General features: G+C 43.2%; 1 protein-coding gene across 1 annotated transcript in view; it reads right to left on the reverse strand.

Annotated features, from left to right (window-relative positions):
• Window positions 1-14,491, reverse strand: part of LOC127567452 (transmembrane protein 127) — a 40,045-nt gene extending 25,554 nt beyond the window's left edge. Inside the window, exon 1 of the mRNA XM_052010373.1 lies at window positions 14,185-14,491. Within this exon, the coding sequence (XP_051866333.1) occupies window positions 14,185-14,371 (187 nt within the window). The 5' untranslated portion in view covers window positions 14,372-14,491. The remainder of the gene's footprint in view (window positions 1-14,184) is intronic.
• Between the last annotated feature and the right edge of the window lie 1,259 nt (window positions 14,492-15,750).

Here is a 15,750-nt window from a genome sequence, read left to right on the forward strand (position 1 = left end):
CAACAATTATCTTTCCTCTCACATGAGATCAGAAGTTTACTGATTATTATAACATGTTCAGCTCCATTTGCAATTCCTTGGGTAATGGAATGTATTCCCACATGCAGCAAGACCTGCACAATAAGTGGGAAGCAACAGACAATCATCATCCTAATTACCCACACTTTCTTTCCACATTAACATGCTAGAGGGCAAGGAGTGGGTGTGGGAGACCATTGACGAGAATCTTGAGTAGATCCGTTCACAACAATGTCATGGCCACTACAGACAGGCCCTTCTGTCTCCTCTACACTGCTGTCGGGACTCTGCCCTTGCACAGACGGTGGAAATGCATCAGCATTCAGGGAAAATGACACCATCCTGGTCAAAGCTGTCCACTTGACTGACACACCAAACACCAGCACAAACATCCTCTTCCCCACCTATGACAGAGCACATCCACAGTTTGTACCATAGCATTGCGATGTATAGTCTTGAAGAATGCAGTGTCCCTACTCAAGTGCAAGCCCAAACTAATTTCTACATTTAAGATTGTGACTGGATTCAAACCAGTCAGTAGGAAGTGCATTAAGGTCATTGTGGGCTGTTACTGTGTCCTTTCATACAAAAGCAATACCAAAGGCTCTATAAGCAAGTACCAAGATGAAGCAAGATATCTTAGCAATAAACCTAAACACAAGCAAAGATTGCCATTCACACTGAGAGACTGAATAGTGGACTAGTCAGCTGCTCAAGTTAAAACAATGCATTCAAATGCATTCAAGTTATGCTTTCAAATGCAGACCACTATTGGTTGTAGAAATATAGAAATTTTACTCACTGAAATGTCCTATGTCCGGCTACCAATACACTGGTTTAGGTATTATAAAAATCATATCTCAGAATCAGATGAACTGGCTAACAAACGTGTTAAATGTGATTTACAGAATTGCCTAGAAATGGGCTGTCAAAAAGGTGGCTTCCAATTTCACTAGCAGATTATTAAAGGATCTAAGTGATTGTGGTGGAAGGGAGCAGGAAGCAGCTAAAAGGCAAAGAAAGATTCATAAAAGTGAGCCAGATTTTATGAAAAATGGAAAAAAAAGAGACAATTAAGAAAAACAACATTCTGCAATGACCACCTCATATTCTGCAGCCTGGAATCAGTACTCAATGAATTAATAGTATCTGTGGTAATTTGGTTAAAAGATTTGCAAATGTATTATGGAGACACAAGAGATTCTGCAGATGCTGGAATCTGGAGGAACTCAGCAGGTCAGGCAGCATCCATGGAGGGAAACAAACAAATCGACATTTCGGGTCGAGACCCTTCAAAGGACTGTGTTGCAAATGTATTATTTCAGGAGACTAGGATTGGCCTTTAACTGGAGGGTTTTCCAGCTACACCCATGTGCCACAGTAGAATTACTTAAAATCCTTCACTTTTATATAAAGTTGAAAATATTGCAATAAACTGACTGAAATACAAGGGAAAAGAAAACAAATTGTGAAGCAAAGGAATGGCACCCAAAAGCATTATCAGGTAGGCTTTACGGACAATCATGAAGGTGGCCAGCCAGAGAGGTGTGAATTCCAGAGCATGGTATCTAGGCTACTGAAGTTACAGTCAGCAATAATGGAACAAAGAGTGCCAGGAACCCATAAGGTGGAGAAACAGTAGTTTGAGGGTAACGTGGGCAGGAGTAGGTTATGGAGAAAGGCAGTGGCAAAGCTTTAGAAGGAATTAGCAATAGAATAATCAAGTCTGGATACAAAACTATGCAAGGCTTGAGTAGATCTCTCTCCAGTGAGAAGGGATGATTAATTTATTGAATGAGATTGTGCTTCATTCAATAGCAGCTATCTACAATGAGCAGTTCCAGAAGACATAACAACCCCAATGAGTGCACTGCGGGAGTTAACTATTGGACACTAAAGGTGGTACTGGGCAGGCACGGTAGTGTAGCAGTTAGCATAACACTATTACAGCACCAGTGACACGGGTTCAATTCCGGCCGCTGTCTGTAAGGAGTTTGTACGTTCTCCCCATGTCTGCGTGGGTTTCCTCCGGGTGCTCCGGTTTCCTCCTATATTCCAAAGACGCACGGGTTAGGAAGTCGTGGGCATGCTACGTTGGCGCCCGAAGCGTGGCGACACTTGCGGGCTGCCCCCTGAACACCCTATGCAAACATGTATTTCACTGTGTTTCAATGTACATGTGACTAATAAAAGATATCTTAAAAGGTGCCTGTAATGCACTATTATCCGAGGTCATGATCTTCCTGTCTACATAAACATTACACTGTTCCTACATTATATGGAAGGCTGGACAGAGACTGACTAACAAACAAAATTGTTCAGATAATCTTAATGCTTTTAGAAAGCTCTCCAGAAATTGCTGTTTACTTTCAAAGTGTTCTTAGTGCCAACTCCTGATTGTTATCTACAGGGCTTGAGTAGCAACTTGCCTGTTTCGGGCATAGATTATGGATGAGAGCAGAGATCTCCAGGACATCAACCTCAACCCCCAAGTCCAAGCAGCACCTTTTAAATGATATGATACCTGCAAACGAGGAACAGAAGTAGGCCACTCAGCTCCTCAAGCCTTCTCCATTATTTAGTACGATCATGGCTGATCTGACTTTAACCACAACTCCACATTCCTGGCTTCTCCTGGTAACCTTTCAGCCTCTTGTTTATCACGAACCGATCTACCTGCGTCTTAAAAATATTCAAAGATTCTGCTTCTACTGCCTTTTTCAGAAAAAAAAGTTCCAAAAAGTCACAACAGTCCAAGGGAAAAACCTTTGCTTCATTTCAGCCTTAAATGAGTGACTTCTTATCAGCTCCTTGTTTTTATTATTAATTCCCCAGACTCACTATCTATAGACCACCACTCACTTTGCAAACACTTTATTTAAAAAAAATAACTATACAAACTCTTACTGCCATTTTTACAAACGTTTACATTTCTGGCTAGCTTTGTAATCTAACTTTTCCTTCCACATTACTCTTCGTCATTCTTTGCTCTTTTTATATCCTGTCCAACTTTCTGACCTGCCAACTGTCTTTGCGCAATTCTGTGTGGTTTCTGTAAGACTGATGTTATCTTTAACTTTTCTATTCAACCACAGACAGTGGGTCCTCCCCTTGGAATTTTTCTTTTTAAGTTGCAATATATATATATATATACACATACATATATATATTGTTCTCTGTACCCTGAAAGATCCCCTTCTCAGTCAGCCCCTGCATCTTGACTGACTGATCCCTGAACATAATTTGACAATTCACTTGAGCCACTTCTGCTTTCATGCCCTCATTGTTGCTTTTATTTAAATTTAAAATACTAGTCTCCCACCCATTCTTCTCTCAAACCAAGTTTAAAACCCAGTTGTATTATGATTGTGGTCAACTACTGTTGCCTTCATGCTGAGGTCATTAATTAATAACGAAAAAAATCAAAAAAGATTGCAGATGCTGAAAATCTGAAACAAAAAATAGAAAATACTGGAAGCACAGCAGATCAGGCAGCAAATGTGGAAAAAAAAGAATTAACATTTCAGATTGAAGGCTCTTAACTAATCACACTTCATTGCATGGTACCAGGTCTTAAATAGGCTGGACTCTGGTTGGCTCTGGAGCAAGCTATTCTAACACTATGAACTCCCCATCTAGGCTTTCCTTGCTCACCTCATTTTTCCAGCCTATAAACTAAAAAAAAATTAGATGGGTAAAGGATATGATCTAATTTCCTGAATCAGCACAATGACGACTGCAAAAGGAACAGCAGCAAGTCAAACTTCCTTCTGCCAAATAGCTTTCTACAATGCAACCAGCTCAGGACAAGCAGAACAAATGAAACTTATGTTCTAGTTCACCTAACCTTCGAAAGTCTCCTCAAACATGCTTCCTTGGAATGACTTGTTACTCGGTAGCGTACCCCAGGAATATAACTTGTGCGATCTTAAACAAAGATAGCTACAAGTTGCAGCTTTAAGATGTAGCTTCTTACCTCCGTCAGAAGGTCATCCACTTCCGTCTTTTACAAGGTAGGTAGGCCCCACACCCTGCTATCACTCAAGGACAATAAAAAGTCTTAGCTCTTGGAAGAGATCCTGGCTTTGGGAGGTGCTGTTGAAACAGGCTAGGTGAGTAACCCTGTGGATTTTGTAGATAGTACACCCTGCAGTGATGGTGGGCCTCTGGCAGAGGGAGCCATTTTCCTGGCTGGTGGTTAGGTTACCAATCAATTGGGCAGTTTTTTCTCCCCCCCCCCCCCCCCCCCCCCCCCCGATTAGTGTCAACATTCAAGTGTTGTGGACCTGCACACAGCCAGTCGAGAGGAGGTTTCTCCTGAAGAGCCAATTAAATGGGCTCTCAGGAAACTTTTATCCACATATTTTGCTGTGCTGGAGAAGGTTGAACACCAGTAAACACATCCTTTGCTCTGTACTGATACAAGCTGAACTGTTGTACAACACTGGCTATCAGCAAGCATGCTCTCCTGACTTTCTGCCCCTTCCAGGATCCCACTATGTCTATTCATTTTAAATAAAAAGTTTTCTTGGCAATTATAACATAAAGCCTTTAGAATATTTCATGAGGTCACTTAGGAAACAACACTGCAGTTTTTGCTTCCTCTTGTAGTGCTAAGAAAGCCAGAAAAACAGCCGTTTTTTTTCCATCCTCGTCAGAGGGTTACTGTAGCATTTGACCCTGGTGTTAAACTCCTAAAGTAAATAGTGTTGAGGACATGAAATTAGGTGGCTTGGTTCACGTGATAAGTTATAACAGACTCTGGGTCAAGCAAGCTCATGAGGAAGGCACGCCAGCAGCTCTATTTCATCAGGAGTTTGAGAAGATTTGGTATGTCACCATAGACTCTTACAAGCTTCTATAGATGTATGGTGGAGAGCATTCTGACTGGTTGCATTGCCACCTGGTATGGAGGCTCCAATGCACAGGATCACAAAAGGCTGCAGAGGGTTGTAGACTCAGCCAGTTCCATCACAGGCACAACCCTCCCCACCATCAAGGACATCTTCAAGAGGTGGCGCCTCAAGGAGGTGGCATCCATCACTAAGGACTGTCACCATCTGGGACACACCCTCTTCTTGTTACTGCCATCAAAGAGGAAGTACAGGACCCTGAAGACAATGATTCAGGAACACTTTCTTCCTTTCTGCCATCAGATTTCTGAACAGTCCATGGACACTATCTCATTATTCCTTTTTTTGTTGCACTATTTATCTGTTTTTGTAATTTATAGTAATTTTATGTCTTTGCACTGTACTGCCGCCTCAAAACAACAAATTTCACATCATACAAGCTAGTGATAATAAATCGGATTCTGAAGCTATGCTCAAAATGTCATGTTGCTTCTTTTACTTAAGGCAAGGAAATTTTGGCTTTTGCTCAGGGCCTGAATCTATAGTCCCACCTATCCATCCTGTCAGTCTTGAAAGAAGCCAGTATTTAATACGAGTTTGGAGTTCTCCCAGGCTTCTGCCAAAATATTCACCTTCAACTATATCATGGAAACAGAACTAGAGTGGAAGCAAGTCATCCATGATCCAGAGAGACTGCCCAAGAAGGACTGCTTGTTCATTTCTCATTGAATGATACTGAATAACAATTTGTCCACCTACACAGCCATCACTACATTCCAAAGAGTTCTTCCAAGACTTTTCATTGTATAAAACGGCCAAACACAAACAATAATCATCCAGTCTATAAACTTCCTCCTTTTACTCAAAGCATTGACTCTTGATGGGTTGGGGACTTATGGTCACTGGCAGCCTTCTGGAACGTAGACCAAGTGAGACATTGCACACACTGACTAGCATTGTGATAGTCGGCAGGCTTTTCTACTGTTGTAGACTTCACAGTTTAGACCGATCCTTTCCTTAGCTCCCCAACTGTGAATTGCCCTGATGCAGGGTTTCGACCTGAGACATCAACATTTTCTTTCCTCCAACAGATACTGCTTGAGCTGCTGAGTTCTTCCAGCAGATGGTTTCTTGCTCCAGATTCAAGCGTCTGCAGTCTCTTGTGTCTCCATCATTGTGGATAAGAAGGAATGTATAAGCATGAGGCTTCGGAGGCCTGGAGTCCTGTTCCTAAACAGCCTTATCTTGTTCTGGGGCTGCATTTCCTAATTTCTGCGAAATGTGAAATCTTAAAACCACAGTTGAGACAGTTCACTGCTGATTACATTGTGTGACCCAAACCTCTCTCATATTATTTTTATTTGTTCTCAGGATGTGGTCGACACTGGCAAGACTACATATTTTGCCCATCCCTACTGTCTTAGACAGCAGCAGAGAGACAAATACACAGTAGAGGACTGAAGCCATGCATTGAAGAGGTTGGTAAGACTGTGTGTGCCCTTATTGCAACCAACTAGTTCTACACTACTTATATTTGCAAGGCATCAACTGCCCCACAAACACTCGCCAAGCCAGCCATGGTCCTAATGCAACCGTCTAACGGGTCTCCCAGCAGCAAAAGAAATCAGAATTTTTGCTTTTAACTCTAAACATCTACTGTACCCAGGGTGGAAAGGGTTGCTATCTTCAGTAAAATTGAAAATCAAAGCAGTGACTAAACAGCCAAAGGGAGAAGGGAATAAAATGTTCATGTTTTAATTGATGAAAAATTATTGGAAGTATTCAAGTCCTTAAAAAACAAAGTAAAAAAATGTTTTAGAAAAGAGACTTTTGATTTCTGAATTTTCAGCTGAGAAATGTAGTCACTAAGCAAAAGAATAATTCTGTTCAAATCAGAGGGGTGTCAGTCTTACCAACCTCTTCAATGCATGGCTTCAGTCCTCTATTGTGTATTTGTCTCTCTGCTGCTGTCTAAGGCAGTAGGGATGGGCAACCATAAACACACTGCAATCATCTACACCTTCTTCATTCATTCACACAAGGGTGGCCCGATGGCAGATGGCACAGCAAGTAGAGCCATGGCCACACAGGGTCAATGAGCCATGTTCAGTCCTGACCCCAAGTGTTGTCTGTGTGGAATTTGCATGCTGTTCCTGTGATGGCATGGGTTTCTTCTGGGTGCGCCATCTTAGTGCCAAAGAAAAATAAGGTAACGTGCCTTAATAATTACTGCCCGATGGCTCTGAGATCTATCATCATGAAGCACTTCGAGAGGCTGGTCATGGCATGCATCAACTCCAGCCTCCCAGACAACCTTGACCCACTGCAATTCGCCTACCACTGAAACAGGTCTATGGTGGACACCATCTCCTTGGCCCTACACTCACCTCTGGAGCATCTGGATAACAAAGACACCCATGTCAGACTCCTATTTATTGATTATATCTTTGCCTTCAGTACCATAATTCCAAACAAACTCACCTCTAAATTCCTCAACCTAGGACTCAGCACCTCCCTTTGCAACTGGATCCTTAACTTCCTGACCAATAGACCGCAATCAGAAAGGATAGGCAGCAACACCTCCGCCACAATTATCCTCAACACTGGTGCCCAATAAGGCTCCTACTCTACTCCCTATACACTCATGACTGTGTAGCCAGATTCTGCGTTCTCCATCTACAAGTTGCAGATGATATCATCGTAGTGGGCTGTCACAAACCAGCAACAAAAGAAACACACTGAGCATGATTCAGTGTTAAAAACTATTTTATTAATCACTACTTATGGTAATACGTAAAATAAAAGTAAAAAAAAATGTTAGTATGTTAGAATTCAAGAATGTAAAACCTCGAACGTTAACCCCAAAACTAAACTCTTCGTGTGTGTGTGTGACAAAGTCCAAAACTCCCAGTTCCGGAATGGTTCTTAAAGTTCAGTTCCGCAAGCCATAAGGTGAAACATGAGCAAAGGCTTCTTCAACAACCACCGTTGTCTGAAGATAAGATGTAGATGTAGAAAAAACATAGAGAGAGTACATACGAAATCCAAATGTTCCACGATGGAACCCAAACGACACTTCAGTGTTTACTCGGTAGTGACTTCCTCACCCCGAAAAGCATCCGAACCGTGGTCGTCCACACACAAATACCTGTTTCCTTCTACAGGTCAGCAACAAAGTGAACTCCACCGGATTACTTCCAACTTCCATACATGGATTTCAGTGGCAAACACAGTTATTGTTTCTCATCCATCGATAGAGAAAACAAGCAGGCTGGTGTCTCTCTCCCTTCTCTCTCTCTTCTTCTTCTTCTTCTACAACGTCATTACGTCCTTTATCTTCTATTGACGTAAGCACGCCCCACACACACATACACACACACTCTCTATCTTAAAGGGACTTTCACTGAGTCCATAACAGGGCCGTATCTCAAATAACAATGAGTCAGTGTACTGGAAGGAGATAGAGAACTTAGTGACATGGTGTCAAGAAAACAACCTTTCCCTCAACGTCAGCAAAACAAAAGAGTTGGTCATTGACTTCAGGAAGGGGAGCGATGCACACACTCCTATTTACATCAATGGTGCTGAGGTAGAGATGTTTGAGAGTTTCAAGTTCCTGGGGGTCAACATCACCAATAGCTTGTCCTGGTCCAACCAGGCAGACGCTATGGCCAAGAAAGCACATCAGCACCTCTACTTCCTCAGAAGGCCAAGGAAATTCGGCATGTCCCTGTTGACACCAATTTTCATAGATGCACCAAGGAAAGCATCCTAGCTGGATGCATCACGACTTGGTATGGCAACTGCTCTGCCCAAGACTGCAGGAAATTGCAGAGAGTTGTGGGCACAGCTCAGCTCAGCACATCACGGAAACCAGCCTCCCCTCCACGGACTCTGTCTATACCTCTCGCTGCCTAGGTAAAGGCCAACATAATCAAAGACCCCTTTCACCCCGGATATTCTCTCTTTTCCCTGCTTCCATCAAGCAGAATATACAAAAGCTTGAAAACACACACCACCAGGCTCAAGAACAGCTTCAATCCCATTGTTATAAGATAACTGAATGGACTACTTGTACAATAAAGATGAACTCTTGACCTGACAGTCTACCTCATCATAGCCTTGCACCTTATTGTCTACCTACGCTGCACTCTAACTGTAACACTATATTCTGCATTGTTATTGTTTTTACCTTGTACTACCTCAAAGTACTTTTGTTTTGAAATGATCTGTATGGATAGCTTGCAAAACTAAGTTTTTCACTGTGCCTCAGTACATGTGACAATAATCAATACCAATGAACATTATACTATGCAGCATAACATCACTTGACTCCATGCAAACTTCCTCCAGGAAAATCTAAAAGCCAGTTTAGTGCACTTCAATTGCTATAATTTAAGATACTTATATGTAAAGACAATGGTGAAGATTTTCTTGAGTTAAGAAGTAATGCTATCTGCTGTTCTGTCAGTTGCCTATTGAAAAGGAGTCAGAGTTATACAGTACGGAAACAAGCACTTCAGCCCAACTCCTCCATACTGACCATGATGCCTACCCAAGCTAGTTCCAGTTGCCTGCATTTAGCCCATATCCCCCTAAACCCTTCATAACCATGGTACCTATCCAAATGTCTTTTAAATGTTGTAAATGTACCCACTTCTGCCACTTCCTCTGGCCGCTCATTCCACACATCCACCACCCTCTATGTAAAAAAGTTGCCCCTCAGGTCCCCTTTAATTCTTTCCCTTCTCCCCCTTAAATCTATACTCTCTAGTTTTAGACTCCCCTACACTGGGGAGAAGACTGACTATTCACCTTATCTAGGCAACTCATGACTTTAAAATTCTCAATCCTCAGACTCCTATGTTCCCATTTTGGTTGCACAGGTCTCCAAGACAAGGCTGATTACTCAGACCAAAGTACATACCACAGGGCACAGCTGCTTTCTCCAGAAATATTAATAAAATTTTCCAATTATTTAAAGTTTTTTTTAACGTAGTGCTTGCTTACATGAGTTTTATATACACAAAATCAGATTACATTCCATCTGTATCAGACTTCTGAACACTCCTTGTTTTGCTCAACAAGGGTCTCTGTTATATTTAACACTTGCATGTGATATAGGAAAGTCACAAGGGAGCATCATGACAGCTGAATTATTACTGCATGACTAAAACCAAAGCTTTTTCCTTTCCTCCCATCTGTCCTGAAGCTGCTAACATTTACGGAGGCACAATATTGGCAGGATCTACAAACAGGTATTCTTCATCATGCACCTAGATGAAACATCCCAGCCCTCAATTTTGTTGGTGCTTTTAAAGCAGTACAATACACCCCTAGGCTATGGAGGGATTGCATTCCTAGAAATTTGTCCATATTGTGATTTTCTGTAAAGTGAACCCTTGACAAAAATTGACTGCATTTCTTTCACACTTTGTACTTATTTAGTTATTTTCTCTCTCACATAATTTTTGTAATTCAGATTATCCACAAAGCACAGAGGTCACACTAGAAATACATTATAGTTAGGCCAGAGAGAGAGTCCTCTGAACTGTCCTGGTCACCTCAATACAGAAAGAATGCAATGGCAGCACAGAGGAGATTCACAAAGATGTTCCCAGGACCAGAGAACTGCAGTTACAGGCTAGACTGGGGCAGTTTTCTTTCACACAATTGAGACTGAGCGGGGTCATGGGTGTTAAGGTCCATAAAGTTATGAGAGGCTTAGACAGAAGTAAACAGTAAGGGTCTATCTCCCTTGGTACTGAAGTCAATAACCAGGAGACAGATTAAACTTAACATGAGAATCTTTTCACATGAAGAGCGGCGAGGATCCAGAACTCTGACAGGGTGCTGGAGGCAGAAATCCTCATCACCTGGATGAGCATTTGCAGAGCAGTGACCTGTAGGGCCAACGACCAAAAGCTGGGAAGAGGGAGCTCCAGGTTTGGCCAGCATGGACATGATGGGCCCAATAGAGTCAGGGAGTAAAACAGCATGGAAGCAGGCCCTTCAGCCCAACTTGTCCATGCCAACAAAATGCTAGTTTGGTATTGGTTTATTATTGTCACTTGTACTGAGGTACAGTGAAAAACTTGTCTTTAAAACTTTAAAACTTTTTTTTAAAAAAGTTTTAAGCCCTTTAAAACTTTCCTATCCATGTACCTGTCCAAGTATCTTTTATGACCTCCTTCAACACCGTATACCTTAGAGTCATGGAGTCACAGTGATACAGCACCACAAAAGGCCTTTCAGCCCACTGAGTCTGTGCTGATCGTTAACCGGCCATTTATACTAATCCGACATTAATCCCCTTTTATTTTTATTTGCCCCATATTCTCATCTACTACCCCCCCATATTCTACCACTCACCTACACATTAGAGGCAATTCACAGAGGCCAATTAACTACCAACTTGCACATCTTTCGGATGCGGGAGGAAAACAGAGCACCCAGAGGAAACCCACATGGTCACAGGGAGAACATTCAAATTGCACACAGACAGCTCCAGAGGTCAGGATTGAACCTGGATCAGTACAACTCTACTAGCTGTGCAAGTGTGCCACCCTTTATGTCTCTATGTTCCTTTCACACTCAACACAGAAATGAACCCCACAAATATGAGTGTGAGCAGACCATGTGATATCAAGTGTGTGCAAGTCCATCTTATTGCCATCCAGTATTTGGAGAGTACATAGTCCTGCTTATTAACACCCTTGCATATTTTGCAAAAGCTACCCTTACAACCAAACAACCAAGTTAACCAAAGAATATTTACTTACAAGTTATATTTTAAACCATTTATAGCTTAACAGCACACTGCTTTGCTGCTTTTCATTATTTAACTGAACCAAACTGACATGTGTGACCAGGTGATGATGGAGCCCATTCTAACATTAAGTTAGAGATGCCTGGAGTTGCTGCCGAAGACCTGTCAGGGTCCAGTATACTTGGGAGGTATGAGTGCTACCTGGGCTGCCAGAAGTTCCAATTGGACAGAAGATCTTCGGAATCTTGATCAGGGTATGTAGATAAGCCTCTTGTTACTACACAAGCCAATCAGCTAGCTCTCAGATATACCTTCATACCTCCCTCAGAACCACGATCCCACCACTGAACATCTGACAGTAAGTGACCTTAATTCCTCAGGAGATATTCCCTCCATAGCCTCCAGCCTTGTAGTATCCTAGCCCTGCACAATCCACTTCTTTCTCCTGTCCAGGCAAACCCATTGTTTCAACCTGCTCTTGCCCCACTGAACTTATTTTTCCCTCCTTGACTCCATCCTTTCTCTCCTAGTTCAACTCTTCCCACTTACTTCCTTGATACCTCTGATGCCCTCCACCACTTTGACAGTTTCCAATTCCCTGCTCCCAATTGGCTTATTTTTAACATAGACGTACAATCCCTCTATATTTCCATCCCACACTAGGATGATCTGAGGGCCCTCCTCTTCCTCCCTGAACAAATGCCCACCTAGTTCCCCTCCACCAACCTTTCTCTCCTAGTGAATTCACCTGACTGAACTCATTCTCACATTGAACAACTTCCCTTTCAACTCCATTCACTTTATATGGGAACTCGCGTGGGCCAAAGCGGTTTTGTCCGTTGGATGCATGCAACAATCTTTGTTTCAGTCCTACTTGGGGTCCCTCCCTCAACCCTTTTACCAGTGCATCAATGACTGCATTGGTGCTGCTTCCTGCACTCATGCAGAACTCAAAAATTTTATAATTTTTGCTGCCAATTTCCACCTAACTCTCACTTTCACACGAGTCCATCTCTGACTCTTGTCTTCCCTTCCTTGATCTCTGTGTCTCCATCTCAGGATCCTTTACTCCTGCAGCCACCTCAACTACCCATTGTTCCATCCTGCTCCCGTTTCATTCAGTTCCGCAGTCCCCATCAAATTTGCTCTGATGTTAAGACTTTCACATGCAGGTACCTCTGAGATGTCTTCCTTCTTCCTGAACCACGGCTTCCCCTCCAACATAGTTAACAGAGCCCTTGACTACATACCATCTATTTCATCCCATCTTTTCCCCTTGTTTTTGAAGGGCACCATGGAATTTTTAAACATCTCCTCGGCAGAATGGACACTGGTTCATATAGTCTCTCCAGCTGTTAAGACATTGTCTTTCCATCAGATATTCTCTGGTCCCCGTTCAGCAATCTATATTTTCATTCAAAGTGCAAACCTAGGACACAAAAACAGAGGGTGGCCAAGGAAAGAAATACACCGCCCTCATCCACCCTATCTCAGCATAGGCACCAGAACAAAAATATACTGTAGTCAGTCAGACAATGGAAAGGAACTGATATTATTTTAGAAGTCAAAACCTCAATAGGAACAAGTCAGAAACCAATTGTGAAATAAAACTCAAACAGGCTGTAGAAGGGTCATGGAGCAATTTACAAGTGACGGAGAGGACAATGAAATGAGACGTGTGACAAAAGGTCTGAAGGGTGTGTAGAACTGGTGCAAGAATTAGTGAACGATAGAGAGGCTGTGGAAGGGGCACAGTTTACAGTTACAGTGACAAAACCAGCAAATGATCTTACCAGCTGAAATTTTAACTATTGACCAATATGCTATAGCAAGATTATTTTGGGATTAAACATAGCCAAAAGGTGGCACAAGGACCTAGGCAGTTACTAGCCTGGTAGAATCACTTTCATATCCAAAACACAACAGGCCACACTCCAGAACTCAATGCAGCCCAGGCAAGTGTTCCTTCAAACCATTTTTAAAGTGAGGTTTTGAAATCACACCTGCCCTTTCAGGTGAACATTAAAGCTTCCAAAGCCCTTATGGGAAAATAGGGTCTCTCAGCATCCTAACCAATATTAATCCCTCAGCAACATCGCTAATACGTGATAATATCTGGGTACTTATCTCCCTACTGCTGAGAGACCTTACTGCATGAAGTTGTATTCCCTACAACAGGAGCTGAACTTCAAAGATACTTCGTTGACTTTAAACCACTTTAGATCATCTTGAGGTCGTGAAGAGCATTATATGAACAAAAGTCTGCTTTACAAAACAAAATTGTCTTAATATTCAGTGTCTAAATGGAAGCTGCAGCAATACGTTTTGCTTTCCTTTTCCGGGGGAGTGGGTGTAGGTGACTGAAAACGGAAAGCTTCAGAAGGAGTTGGTGGCGGAGTTTTAATTGGTGAACGTGTTTATAAGCCAACCTTCCAAAACAGAAACACGCCGTCGCCTGGAAGTGGACACTAGGAGGTTTCGGGTGGGAGTTCTCACCTCGCATGACTCTCCCTTGCCCACCCCGACCTCCCCTTGCCCTGTTACCTGCCGAGATGTTTCCCTGCAGCTGCACCACATAAGCCACCCCGTAGATCTGCGGAGAGGTGCCGTTCGGAACGACCTGAAACCAGTTGGGATCGGCCACTGCCGTGCACAGGGCCACCACCGAGAAGCACTGGGTGACAGCGGCCGGTAGGTTACGGTTGTGTGAGACCCGCGGTCCACCTGCCATTGCCCGTGGGCGGCCCAGGGCATTCAGCCGGGGAGGCTGAGGTACCAGAGCGCTGTGCTGCCCGCTCCCTGACGCGCCGCCAGCGTCCGTGTGACGACACACAAAGCACTGTTAACTCCTTGGTGTCTGTGGAGCCCTGTGTCTCCGGCTCGGCATGTGCCCGGCTTCTCAGTAATGTTCCAATGGAAACTTTCAGCTGCAGTACATCCCACTCTTTATTTGAGACTCAAGAAGTAATTGGTTTATTATTGTCACATGTACCGAGATACAGTGAAAAACTTTCATCAAACATTGATCTTGAACTTTGATCCAAACATCCAGATCATTTCTGAACAAGGTAGTACAAAGGGAAAAGCAATAACAGAATGCAGAATACAGTTACAGAGGAAGTGCAGTGCAGGTAGACAATGATGAGGTAGATTGTAAGGTTAACAGGTTCAGGAGGTCTGTTCAAGAGTCAACACCCAAAGTCAGGATCAAACCCATGTCTCTGGAGCCATTGGGCAGCAGCACGACCTGCTGTGCCATTGTGCCACCCAACTGAATGCCCAGATCTGTTATGTCTATTCTGCTTAGTGTGTTTGTGGAGCCACTCCAGAAGGTGGAGAGTGTCCTCATAGTGAAGGGGGAACCTTATCTCCAACAAAAAAAAGAACACTGGAAGAACTCAACTGGTTAAGCAGCATCTGTGGAAGCAAAAGGTGTAAGTCAACATTTTGGGTTGAGACCCTGCATCAGGACTGAGAGGGAACAGGAAAGATTGCCAGTATATAGCAGTACGGCGGGGGGGGGGGGGGGGCAGAGGCGGGGGGGTGATAGGTGGAACCAGATGGGGAGGAAATGATGGGCAAATGGGGAGGAGAGGTAAACAAAGAGAGAAGAAAACTAGGTGGGCGGATGAGTGTGTGTGGGAGGAGAACACAGTGGGTGTGAATTATCTCAAATTGGAAAATTCAACATTCATTCCATTGGGTTGTAAGCTATCCGCGGAATATGAGGTGTTCTTCCAAATTGCATTTGGCCTTTCCGTAGCAATGAAGAAAGCCGAGGATTTGACAGGTCAGTTTGGGAGTCGGAAGGAGAGTTAAAATGACATGCAACGGAAATCTTGCGATGGCCACTGCAGATAGAGTGCAGTTTTATCTCCACCAGGACTGTACCAATGGCCACGTACCAACATTGTCATGGACAGGTTCATGTGCCACAGGTAGATTGTTGAGGATGAGACCAGGCAGGTTCATCCTTATTACCTGCTCCAGGCTCAGTCTCGCATCAACATCCTTCGATTTATTTAGTCAGTGACAGTTCTACCAAGCTACCATACCCTTGGTGATAGACAGTGAGGTCCCCCATATGGAGTACATTCTGTGCCCTTGCTA

Source organism: Pristis pectinata, chromosome 2, assembly GCF_009764475.1.
Source record: "Pristis pectinata isolate sPriPec2 chromosome 2, sPriPec2.1.pri, whole genome shotgun sequence".
NCBI classification, from domain to species: Eukaryota; Metazoa; Chordata; class Chondrichthyes; order Rhinopristiformes; family Pristidae; genus Pristis; species Pristis pectinata.